The sequence below is a fragment of the Prionailurus viverrinus genome, chromosome D4 (genome assembly GCF_022837055.1).
Source record: "Prionailurus viverrinus isolate Anna chromosome D4, UM_Priviv_1.0, whole genome shotgun sequence".
Lineage (NCBI taxonomy): Eukaryota > Metazoa > Chordata > Mammalia > Carnivora > Felidae > Prionailurus > Prionailurus viverrinus.
The window spans coordinates 94,558,907-94,571,946 of record NC_062573.1 but is presented as its reverse complement, the minus strand read 5'-3'; the positions used below and the strand labels follow the sequence as shown (position 1 = coordinate 94,571,946).

At 48.9% G+C, this 13,040-nt stretch overlaps 1 protein-coding gene across 9 annotated transcripts in view; it reads right to left on the bottom strand.

Moving 5' to 3' along the window:
• The window catches only part of EHMT1 (euchromatic histone lysine methyltransferase 1), a 152,433-nt gene that overhangs the window by 64,334 nt on the left and 75,059 nt on the right, over window positions 1-13,040 (bottom strand). For 7 of the 9 annotated variants that reach the window (XM_047831537.1, XM_047831538.1, XM_047831539.1 and 4 more), the window contains 4 exons: window positions 11,804-12,360; window positions 4,625-4,805; window positions 1,908-2,065; window positions 1,392-1,580 (listed from right to left, as the gene is read on the bottom strand). In XM_047831537.1, coding sequence (XP_047687493.1) covers window positions 1,392-1,580; window positions 1,908-2,065; window positions 4,625-4,805; window positions 11,804-12,360 — 1,085 coding nt within the window. The remainder of the gene's footprint in view (window positions 1-1,391; window positions 1,581-1,907; window positions 2,066-4,624; window positions 4,806-11,803; window positions 12,361-13,040) is intronic. The other 2 variants (XM_047831535.1, XM_047831536.1) reach the window with 2 other exon arrangements.

The window sequence follows — 13,040 nt, the reverse complement described above, 5'->3', positions numbered from 1 at the left end:
GTCAAATATTTATAAAGAATGAGACCAATGAAGTATAAGACAGCTTACATTAACTTATTCAAAATCACCATTAAGAAAGGTCCGCTTATCGTAACTAGAACACAGAACCCAGAGATCATAAAGAGACAGACTAGTAGCCGTGGCATCTGATACAAGAAAAGAAACTCCCAAAACTCTGAAAGCTGGAGGGACATACTTTACACGTGCCAAAGGCTGTATCTACACAGCACAACACTTTGACTCAAAGTGTAAAAAGATGATCAGCAAAATTATAGATTTCAAACAGGTCATTTTTTCAATGAACTCACCTGGCACTTCTCTGCCTACCACAAGTTTTAGAAACCTCATCAGATACGACAGCCCATCTTATATAAAGATGGTCCAAAGTTCTCTCCAAAAAGTAGGATACACAGATCAGCAGGATCACACCCATCTGTGACCGCCTGATTCTCAACCCCTCCTGGCCCTCCTCCTCTACTTCATCCCCCTGAGAACTACGAGCACAACGCAGGCCCACAAGTCAGCATCTGCTCAGGAACTGGGTTCCGCCCGGCTCTGCGCCCAGTGCCCCCGGAGACTCTGCCTGGTGCCGAGCTCCGGGGCTGCCTGCACGCAGTGCCCTGTGACTGAGCTGACGTACTGCCACCTCCCAGAGCACATCCTTGGGTGGACACGGAGGAATCGCGTCTGACGAGGACATGCCCGGAACACCAGGATACAGCCGGTGTTAGCGGACTGCACATAACCGCTCCACAGGCCCGGTCGGCAGCCCTGATTGCTCACTCCAACCAGGACATGAGAGGCCTCCCGGTGTCAGCACCTCCCCTGCAGGAACACCGCACCTGTGGCGCACCTAGGACTTCGCAAGGTCGGTCACGCCAAGGCCAGCGATAAGCAGCCACCACTGGCACGCAGTCTGCCATCAGTGTATTCCTGTCCATCCAGAGCCCAAAGAAGCTCCAGACATTTACTTCAGAGAGTGCTGTACAAGAAGACAAACACTCATCTGATGAAAATAAGTCCAAAACTTCGAGAAATAGAATGCAAAGACCTAAGTCATAAGAAAACAGGGAAGGGGTGCCAGGGTGGCTCGGTGGGTTGCGCGTCAGACTCTGGATCTCCACTCAGGTCATGATCCCAGGGCCCGGACAGAGCAGGGCCTGCTCACGATTCTCTCCCTCTGACCCTCCCCCACTCACATGCACACTTGTGAGTGTGCGCTCTCTCTCGCTCTCTCTCTCTCTCTCTCTCTCTCTCTCTCTCAAAATAAATAAACTTTTTAAAAAAGAGAGAGAGAAGAAGAAGGAAACAGGGAAATGACCGGGGCTGAGAGGGCCAGACTGCCCCTCTCAGGACCGTAAGCCCCTCCCTGAGAGGAGAGAAGGGCCTACCTTCTGGGTGCGGTCGGCCTCTGGCACAACCCCCTTAGAGGTCCTGCTGTCCTCCGTGGGGAACGCGGCGGCCTGCTCAGCCCCCTGGTCCTCGTCCTCATCCAGCTCCTCCGACTCGTCCTCCTCCGAGTCCAGCTCCAAGCTCTCCCCATTCACGTGGAGGGTGCTGGCGCCCAGGTCCTTGTCGCCCTGGAACACGGGCAAGGGCACATCTGTCACTCAGAACCCCAGCATCAAGAGCAACCTGCCAACTCCTGCCAGGGTGTGGCCTGTGGGGTGGGATGCAGAGACCCTGCCGCTGGGGAAAGGGCCAGGAAGGAGGAAGGGATGAAGAGGCAGGGAGCACTGGGCAGGAGGCTGTACCCCAGAGCGAGGCACCTCAGAGCCTAGGTTCCTTCAAAATGGACCGAGGTCATCAAATTACCGACAACCTCACATGGTGCTCTCGTGGCCAAAGAGGTCCTGACAGAGACGTGGGTTTCCAAGCACGTGTGCAACCAACCAGGCACGCCTTACCTTAGAGCCCACAGTGGAATGAGTTATACTCTTAAACATCTCAATCACCGTCCTCTGTTTTAATACTTTGGTCTTTTTCTTAGGAACCAGGCTATAGGTTCCCATTCTTCGTTTTTTCTTCCGAGATACTGCAGCTGCTAAAACAAAAGGCAAGCAAGCTAAAAAAAAAAAAAAGTCAAAAGGGGACAAGAGAGGAAAAAGAAATACCATTCAAATGTTTTTTAAAGGTAGGTGATAATTCACAAATTCTGATTACCAAAATCATCAGCTTGCCACAAAAGTGACAGGCATTTCTTGTTTCAAGTGGCACAGAGAAAGCTGCTAAGACTTTACAGATCATTTGTTTTGCTCACAATAAACACTCAGCCCTGTGCACGGCAAACACTATGAGCCTGCAGCAAGCAGGCATAAGTGTAAGGGCAAACCCACCGCCCACCAGCAGCAGGGCCCTGGAGCGCCCTCCACACTTGGTCCCCTGCCTCTGGACGGTCCCGTCTCTAGCACCGGTGCGGCTGCACGAGAGAGGCTGAAGGGGGGAAGGCGGCCTTGCTGCCCATCACTGGAGATGGGTCCAGTCTGCCTCCCTGAGACTCTGCTCCTCACCCACGACGAGGAGCACACGGCACAGTCTCTAGATGTGTCCGCCTCTAAAGAGAGTGTGGCCATGCAGCATAGGCCACCGTCATTCCCTGGACCGTTTCCCAGCACCTTCCACCTCACCAAGCAGTCCACCAACCGAAGGGAAAGAAATATGTGAAGCAAACCACACAGGTACACGAGGTCAAGGGAGACACAGGACAGGAAAAGGCAAACGTCTGGGGGTCTGAGGTTTCCAGACAACAGCTGGGGCTCCTGGGGACTGAGGACTCCTAAGCCTGTTCTGAATAAAGCAGCTCCAGGTTGACTTGTTTTATAGAATGAGGCTGCTGGGGCCCCAGGTGGCTCAGTCAGTTAAGCATCCAACTTCGGCTCAGGTCATGATCTCATGGTTCATGGGTTCGAGCCCCGCATCCGGCTCTGTGCCAACAGCTCAGAGTCTGGAGCTGCTTCAGATTCTGTGTCTCCCTCTCTCTCTGCCCCTCCCCTCCCCACTCTGTTTCTCTCTCTCCAAAAATAAATAGACATTAAAAATTAAAAAAAAAAAAAAAAACAGAATGAGGCTGTCTATAATAATTTTTTTCTTTTTAAGTTCTAGGCTTTAAAAAAAAAATCTGAAAACCACTCTTCTAAAGGGCTATAAAACCTCTATTCCATTCCATTTTTGTTCCACAAAGCAGAGGAAAAGAGCATTGGAAAAGCATGCAAGAGCGTAAACTATGCCACAGTAAGGGTCATGCAGACAGCCCCACATGTGGCATTGAGGACACCAGGCGTGCCTCAGCCCTAGGCCAAGGGGCACACAGGACACTTGAGACAGTCATCCACGCAGCCCTGCACCCCACTGGGGTGGCTCTGAGCGCATAACTGGTCACAAGGAAACACGGCTCTGTCCTTCCTGTGCTAGAACGGGGTGACTGGTGCCAGGCACAGCTGTGCCCAAGCTGAGACGGAGAGTAAGATGCACTTTGCAGCCACTGAGTCTGCTTGGCCTTCCTGTTTGTGCTACGACAGGATGGGAAAGGAACGAAGCTCTGGGGCCAGCACCACAGTAACTTAAAATACTGATGGAGAGAAAAGACCGGCTCCAACACTCCACCCCCTCCCCCACTCCCCCCCCCCCCCCCCGGGAAAATAGCACAACGGGGCAGAGGAAGGAACGAGGTCTGAAGAAGAAAGTAGACAGAGGCGGTCTACCCGGACAAGGTCACAGAGAGCTGTATCCACACGTGCCCCACTCATCCCAGCAGACCTGACCAGAGGCAAGGAGCACCCCCCCCACCCCACCCCAGCAGGCTTTCTGCAACTCCTATGACACTGACAGGTGCACCATCTGTCCTGTGATAAGGCAAGGCGGCCATGGTGGTACTTCCCTCTGCAGGAGACACTCCCAGGCACAGAAGTTGCGGTTTTGTACCCTTCCCAGGAGGTGACATCAGAAGTGCCTGATACACAGGACAACCTCAGAGAAAGGTCCTTTCTGCACTGGGGAGAATCACCTCATCTCTGTAGGAACTATTGGTGTCTCAGAGGCTCCAGAGGGAGGCCCCTTGCTCGAGACACGCTCACCCCAGTATACTCCCTGTGGGGCCGCTCCTGCAGCCCCACCTCTTGCAGAGGCCTGGATAAGAGATCAAATGTTCACCTACTCCCTCAATTGACCATGGACAGAAGCAAGCTCAAATGAGTGAGAAATACCCATGGGAAGTGGCTGATCACAGAATCAAACCACCCTTCTCTACAACCTTAACCCAAAGGTCTCCCCAACACACTGTTGTTTCCAACAGCACTTAATTTATAAACTGGGGGGCAGGGGGAAGTTCTCAAATCTAAAGTCTTCTATCCAATCAGAACAAGGGGGGGCAAGACTTAATGAAAACAATCTTCATTTTGAGATCGAAAACAGGCATAAAAACCAACGTCGGGATTCAACAGGTTTCAGAACAGAGGTCTGACATCCCTCTGCAGGTTTACGGGTGAGCAGAGAAGGGCCCATTGACCCTGACCCCACTCCTCTACAGCACACATGCATTCACAGTCAACAAGTTTCTAGTTTCGAGAGGTGCAGGTTCAGCACACACACTCAGAGAGCAGAGACAGTTGTCAGGTCTCCCTATTACCTGTCTGTGACTTTGTGGTGGCCACGTAGCACTGATTTTGAGGTAGTGATTGATGAAGGGGTGGGAAGGGGGGTAAAAGCTGCTGTCGTCCAAAATCAGAAAGGTTTTTGTTGATCTCCTCTTTTGGCTCCTCATGATCTCGAGCTTCTCGAACTTCTCTGGGATCCTTACTGGTTGCATGCTTGAAAACAAAGACAATTAATAACTGTAATTACACACAAGCAGATCGTCACTGAAACAACATGCCCCCAAAACACCGTTCCTTTCCCCCATAAACTTGCCTTGACCAAGAAAGAAGATAAAGTACAAAGCCTGCCGCCATCAGAGGGCCTGGCGCTGGTGCACGTGTGCCAGGCCACCCCTTGGATGACGTGGGCCAGCATCTGCAAGCTCAAAATGGTGTTGACAAGAACGAGGAGGAGAAGGAGTAGAGAGAAGCAGCGACAGTGACTGTATGTGGCACACAAGCCCTGAAACGTTGTCTACCTGGTCCCTCACAGGAAGAGTCTGCTAACACCTGATTTAGGTAAATGTATTGGTTATGGAAGTGCTTTCACGGCCTATCATTTTCAAGGCTGCCCTTGCAACATCCTCCCCAACCCCAATGGCACAACAGATACCCATGCTACATTTTTTAGCTTATCTTTTGCTCACAGTTTTACCAATCTCCCAAATCTGTTTTCAGTCTCAGCCTTCCAAGACTCTGGCAGCCTGCAGTACTGTCATCAGCCCTCATCCTGATTAGCAATGTTGCCTTAGTTCCAGACTGCCTAGACACAGCTAACCCTCTCCCCTCCATCTACTTCCCTAAAATCACCTGCAGCCTCGAAATACTTGGACCTCATATCAAATTCCATTTAACCAAGTTTTGTTACGCATGCAGTAAGGGCAATAACAGTGAAGAAAGAAGCATCCTTCGACAGTGCTGGGAAACAGGATCTCCACATGCAAAACAACAGAGCCGGACTCTCACCACCCGCTACACGCAAACATTAGTTCAGAATGGACCAACGACCTGAACTGTAAAAAAAACTCTAAAACTCTTAGAAGAAAACACAGGAAAAGCTTCATGACACTGGATTTTGCAGTGATTTCTTGGATATGATACCAAAAGCACAGGCAACAAAAGAAAAATCAGATAAATTAGACTTCTTCAAAATTAAAAATTTCTGTTCATCAAAGGATACAATCAACAGAATGAACAGGCAACCTATATAGAATGGGAGAAAGTATTTGCATATCACATATCTGATAAGCGATTAATATCCAGAATACATAAAGAACTCCTACAACTCAGCAACAAAACAAACAACCTGATTAAAAAATGGGCAAAGCATCTGATTACACAGTTCTCCAAAGAAGACATTCAACATGAAAAGATGTTCAACATCACTAATCTTCAGGAAAATGCAAATCAAAACCATAGTATCTCCTCACACCATTAGGATGGCTACTATAAAAACCAAAAACTGTCTATTATACCTCAATTAAACACACACACACACACACACACACACACACACACAGAAAACAAATGTTGAAAAGGACATGAAGAAATTAGAACCCTTGTGCACTGTTGGCGGGAACATAAAATGGCAGAGCCGCTGTGGAGAACAGTTGGGCAGTTTCTCAAAAAGCTAAACATAGAATTAACATGTGATCCAGCAATCCCACTCTGGATATATACCTAAAAGAATTGAAAACAGAATCTCAAAGAGCTATTTGTACACAGTTGTTCATGGCAGTGTCATTCACAACAGCCATGGGGCAGAAGCAACCCAAGGGTCCGCTGACAGGTGAAAGGATAAACAAAATGTGCTCCGGCCACACCACAGAATATTAGCCTTAAAAAGGAGGGAAATCCCAACACCTGCTACAACGTGGATGAACCTGGAGGACACCGTGCTGAGTGAGGACACCATGGTGAGTGAGATGAGCCCGTCACAGGGGGACACATCCTGTAGGAGTGGACACTCACAGGAGGTCCTGGAGGAGTCAGAGCCACAGACATGGAGGGGGTGGTGGGGTGGGGCTGGGGGAGGGGAGGGTCCATGGGTAACAGGACAGAGTCCAGTCTGGGAAGATGAACACGTTCTGGGGACAGACGGAGGGACGGCTGAACGACAACGTGAATGCGCTTGATGCCCCTGCCCTTAAAAGTGAACCTGCTTGGGGCGCCTGGGTGGCTCAGTCGGTTGGGCGTCCGACTTCAGCCTAGGTCGTGATCTCTCGGTTCATGAGTTCAGGCCCCGCGTAGAACTCTGTTGACGGCTCGGAGCCTGGAGTCTGCTTCGGATTCTGTGCCTTCCTTTCTCTCTGCCCCTCCCCTACTCATACTCTGTCTCTCAAAAATAAATAAACGTTAAAAAAAAAAATTTTTTTTAATAAATAAATAAAAATTAAAATTAAAAAAAGTGAGCCTGCTTGGGAGCATGGCCAGTGGCTGACAGCCCAAGGGGACTTACATGGCTCAGCGACCCTGTGTGCTTGTAGCTTGGCTGGGAATGTGGCTCAGCCCTGGAGCGCCCTTCCTTCCTCTCCCAGCCCTACCCTCTTCCCCACCACCTCCACAATTAACCTGCCCTCGGCACACAGTTACTACCCACATGTAACTTGTCAGCTCTGTAAAATTCTTCAGTCTCTCTCAAACATACCAGATCTGTCTCTGAAGTCACTGCTGGAACACAAGAGTCAGAGAATGTTCCTTTCTGTCTCCTACAAACTACCACGCAGAATGTGCAGCCACAGTAACTCTCCGCCTCCACCAGCTAATATAGGCAAATGCAAAAGATGATTTTACAGTATACATAAACAGGAAGCAAAAATTAAACCTGAGGAGTAAACAGTCATATGAGGCTAATTCTCACTTGGGCTCAAAATCTTTAAGATATTATTTCTGAAAATCTGAAAAAAAAAAAAAAAAAAAAAACAAGAGCTGCTGAACTTAGGTGAAAATTCTAGACTACCAGGGCTCTACTATCAGACAAAAGCAAAAAAGATAAAAGAGACACGATCTGCTTCCCATGCAGGCAGGATAGTGTCTGACTTCACGGAGGGGTGCCCACTGCTACGACAGAGCCTTGAGCACCCAGGCAGCTTAGGCCTCCCCCTCGCAGAAGGGCAGTCATGGGCTGTGAAGAAGGTTACCCGCATCGCCACAGACTAAACAGAGTTTGGCTCTTGCTGGCCCTCCCTGCCCCCGGCACTCTGCACGTCGCCTCTCCAGTTCTGCCTGGAGGCCACTCCCTGAGCCACCAGCCAGGCCCATGTTGGCTCAGTGTGAGCTCTCTCCTTCCAGACACTTAATTCCAGGGGCAACTAACAAGGACCTGCACGACTCTGTCATTCAGAACTGCCTCTCTAACCAGGCTGAGGGCTCCAAGAGCAAGGCCACATCTTTTTTCCAGAACCTAGAGAATACCAGTGGCTGTGTGAAAGTGGACAGGGAGAATGTGGGGACAGCAACACAAAAGAAGGCTAGGGGACCACCATGCTGAGGCACAATTCAACTAGACTAGTGTCCTGGTCTGCAACACAGGACATAGTAACGAGCGCTTCAATGCAAGGGAAAAAGGTTCCACTTTCTCTGCGCAACAGCGAACAAGTCTAACCCCGTGCTGGCGTTTTCTGACGGTACCAACACTGCATAAGAAAGAGCCTGCACTGCCAAGGGACATAGGCTGTGTGGTGAGAACACGCCTTCAGTTTTAACTCTTACAGAGAAAATGGGTTTATTATCACATGCCTGCAACACTCATCACTGGAATGATTGATTTTAAAACAATTTTCAATAAAACATGGTCTCCTAAGAAAACCAAGTAAGACTGAACTGGGTTTGTGGGGCAGGGAACCCCAGGGGCAGGAGAAGCCAGGTCTGGAGCTAGGAGACTCCATATCAGAGGGGACTTCGGTGACCCCACCGGCACAGCTCATCTTGTTGCTAAGTCACTGTGTCCTCCTTCCTCCCGTCGGAGCTCAGAGACAGAGGAAGCTTCCAGGTGTGCAGCAGGCAGGGGTGGTCTTCAGGAAATGCATTTCTGAAGTCTCAAAAGTCTTTGGTCCTCTGTCCTTACAACTGACCAAAATGATACGTGTGTCAATCAACTGCACACCACTAACAATTATACTAGTTCAGTGCACAACTAACATTTGGATAAGCCTGCACAGTCAAGAAATTTCTTCAAGTTAAATTTCATTTGCCTTTTTTTCCTTAGAGGAATACGTTCGAGTGACAATAAAAGAGCCTCAAGAATAAAAATATACATACTGGAATAAAATCCTGGAAGTAGGAACAGAATAAAAGTATAATTTCAAGGAGATAAACAAGTAATATAAAATTTCAGACATGCATTTAAAAACGGATAATGGTAAGCCAAAAAATGGCAGGCAAAAATAACGAACATCACCCTGAACCTGGTATCTAATACAAACACTAAAAATGGACCATATATCTAAAGTTCACATAAAAATAAAAAACTTTCTTAAAAACTACAGAAAATCTTGTTACCCAGGGCTAGGTGGAGAGTTCAAAGACACGATGCCAGAAGCACAGGCTGTAAAAGAAACACGATGATGTGGATTTGGTCAGAAGGAAAAACTTCTGCTCCGGGGAAAACCCTAATAAGAGGGTGAGGACGAGCCGCAGAGAGAGCGAAAAGTCTGTAAACCGATCCATGGCAAAGGGCCCACACCCAGAACTCTGAAAGCTCACTAAACAATTAGTTGTAAGATGGGCAAGAGGTATGAGAGACATTTCACCAAAAAGGACACATAGATGTCAAATAAGCACAGGAAAAGATGTCCAACATCATCAGCCATGAGGGGAGTTCAAACTAAAATCATGATGAGGTACCACAGCTACAATAAAAACTAGCGGCAATGCCAAACGCCAGCAACGACGTGAGAAATTTGACTGCTCATATACCTTGCTTCCGGGAATGTAAAATGTCGTAGCCTGTCTGGAATCTGGTTTGGCAGTTAACTTATAAAGCTAAATATCGAACTAACATATGACCCCACAATTGTACTCCTGGATATTTAATCCAGAGAAATGAAAATTTCTGCCCAAAAAAATTCTGTACATAAATATCCAGAGCAACTTTATTGTAACAGCCCCCAAATGGAAACCCCCAAAAGCCATTCAATCTGTGAGTGGTTAAGTTCTGGGACATCCACACCACAGAAAACCCTGCAGCATGAAAAGGAAGGAGCCACTGACACAACGTGGCCAGTCTCACTGGAGCTGAGCCGCTCTCTAAGTCTCCACCTTCTTACAGAACACCTGACGTGACGTGACTGTGGAGACAGAGAACAGGGGCTGGGGACAGGGTGGTTAGGGATAAAGGGGGACCCTGGGGAGCTGTTTGGTGCTGGGTGTTCACAGAAATCGACATTGTGCTCTAGCTGCATAAAATGCAGCCGGAGAGACCGGGTGAAGGATATATGGGGGTCTCTCTGTACTACTTTTGCAGCTTCCTGTGAATTCCTAATTATTAAAAAAAAGTTGTTTTTTTTTTTTAAGTTTTGGGACATATACAAGAATATTGCAAAACATGGAAATCAAGTCAGGGCCAGCAAGTCTGGGAGGGGTGAGGCCCACACTCTGAGACACAGGAGTCAGGGGATGCCCAGCCCTGGCAATCCTAGAGCAGGAATCATGCGGCAGCTATGGAGGCCCAGCAGCATGGGGCAGTCAGCAGTCCAGCCCCACGGAGTGCCCATGGCTCCCGACAATCACTGCAGGCAGGCTACAGGAAATGCAACAAAGCTCACAGTCAGGCAACATAAAACCATGGAAATAGAGATGAGCACACACCTGGGGAGAAAAATCAACACAAACAGGAGGCACTGAGCCCAAACAGGACTCCCACTTGAGGAAATAGGTCTTACAACAGATTAGAAGGGGCGCCTGGGTGGCTCAGTCGGTTAAGCGTCCAACTTCAGCTCAGGTCATGATCTCACAGTTCGTGGGTCCGAGACCCACATCAGGCTCTGTGCTGACCACTCAGAGCCTGGAGCCTGATTCGGATTCTGTGTCTCCCCCTCTCTCTGCCCCTCCCCTGCTTGCGTTCTGTCTCTCTCTCTCTCTCACTCAAAAATAAAATAAACATTAAAAAAATTTTTTAAAACAACAGACTATAAAAGAATCTAATGGCCTTTGAAGGATAAGACAAAATACAACTAAATAAACTAACTGGAGATATTAGGTATGCAAAAAACTGTCAAAAGTAAAATCATCATGATATAGAATGAACAGCAAGAAAGTAAAGTGCTAAAGAAGAAATCAAAGCTGGAAAACACAGAAGGAGCCATCTGAGGAGACAGAAGACCCCATGTCCATGTCAAGAGCTCCACAGAAAGAAAAGCTGTGCAAAGCATTTTTCTAGAACTGAGGAAAGACACACATCTCACACCAACAAGGCCCAAGGGGACAGGCCTACTCATGCAACTCCGGAAGGTTACAGAGAGGAAATCACACATGACCCACTAATGACAAACAGTCAGACTCACCAGCAACGCCAGGTGCAAGAAATCCCAAGGGAACTAGACCTAGAGCTCATCCCCAGCCAGATCAACACAGAACTGGGAAGGCAAAACATGAGTATGGACATTCTGAGAAAACGCAGCAGGCACGGGCACCGAATACTCACTGGTGGCAAAAGCCACCTCACCCAGCATGACACTGGGATCTCGCTGCTTGTTCCCTGCTCCCAGGGGCCTACCATGAAAACAGGGCGTGTCATCAGGATGTCCCTCATCCCTACCCTCTGTCACACCAAGAAGCTAACCAAGTTCCTGACTACTTCTCTCCAGAGTCAGTGCTCAGCCTTCCTGTGCTGGAATGCAAGCCCCAGGCCCAAAGCAGAGGAGGAGGTCTCCACACAAGCATCTGATGCATCTGGTCTTAGCGGGCAACAGACACCCAAAAGCAGCACAAAGCCCCGAAGGCAGGCTGGGAGGGGTCATCTGCCGGTGGTTCACACCTGAACTGTCAGCAGCCTTTCCTCATCTTCCCAGGCCCACAGACAACCACCTGCGGGGCAACCACTGCCATTTACTGGCCTTTCTCCTTCACGAACAGAGTCCGTCTGCCGTCACCGTGACAAAAGCGAATACAAACAGGAAGGAAACAGCACAACAGACACGAGAACAGCCCCGTCCCGACGAGGATCGCATTACCAGGCCCAGGATGGATTTTGGCATGGTCTTCCGTGCCCTGTGAACCTTGACGTCGGCACCAGGGCCCGAGGGCTTCTTGTCCTCCATGTCTTTACTCGCTTCCGCAAGCTTGGCCGGTGCTGTGGCTGGCGTCTGAGAAAAAGCACTAGGAGTCCTCCCTTTGCCGGAACCTCCGGGAAGGGTTTTTGCAGCATGACCAGGAAGCGAGGAAGCCAAAGTGCTGGTAATCCGCATGGGCTGTTCCTGCAGGGGTGGTTTATTCAAGAAGTACCCATTGCTCCCGATGACAGAAGTCTGTGTGAAGTCATCTGTGTTGACGTGGTTTTGCTTCCCCGTTTCACTGTCTCTGTCTGAAACCCCATTTTCAGCTATTCGAGCTAGTTTGTTGGTACCGTCCTGTGGGCTGACCGCTGTGTTCTCCTGAGTGTGCTGGGCTGCAGTCACGTGGCTGCTAGCCTCGCTCTTTCCACAGGACCCATTAGCTTCGCCGTCTGAGGCCAGGGGGCCCTCTCCTCCCTGCTTCTCCGATGAGCCTCCATCGGCTGCCATAGATATCTCTGTGAACAGAGGAGACGGTGTCAGAGGTTGTGGACCTGCCCTGCCATGACACGACCCACACAACAGTTACCATTTCTCTGGGTAGTCTACATAAAGCTATCCAAGGGAAAATCATTTCATGTCATGTACACAAAGATTTAAGGTCAGAGTAAATGTAAAATGATGTGTTAGGGGCGCCTGGCTGGCTTAGTCAGAAGAGCAAGCTACTCTTGATCTCAGGGTTGTGAGTTAAGCTCCATGTTGGGTTAAAGAGATTACTTAACAATAAATTTAAAAAGGGGTGCCTGGGTGCCTCAGTCACTTAAGCATCCAACTTCGGCTCAGGCCATGATCTCACGGCTCCTGAGTTTGAGCCCTGCAACAGGCTCTGCACGGACAGTTTGGAGCCTGGAGCCTGCTTCAGATTCTATGTCTCCCTCTCTCTTTGCCCCTCCCCAGCTCATGCGCACATTCTCTCTCTCTCTCTCTCTCTCAAAAATAAATACTTTAAAAAATTAATTTAAAAATAAAAATTAAAAAATCTTTTAAATCTAAGAAAATAAAATAAAATGTCTTAGACATTAATTTTGGAAGTTAGTTGGTTAAAGTCCAGAGAAGGCCAAACCCTGAACAGGAGAACCTGCCCTGAGCTCAGGCATGCTGGCTATCTGTCCATCCTGTGTGGGAGGTACCCTAAGGG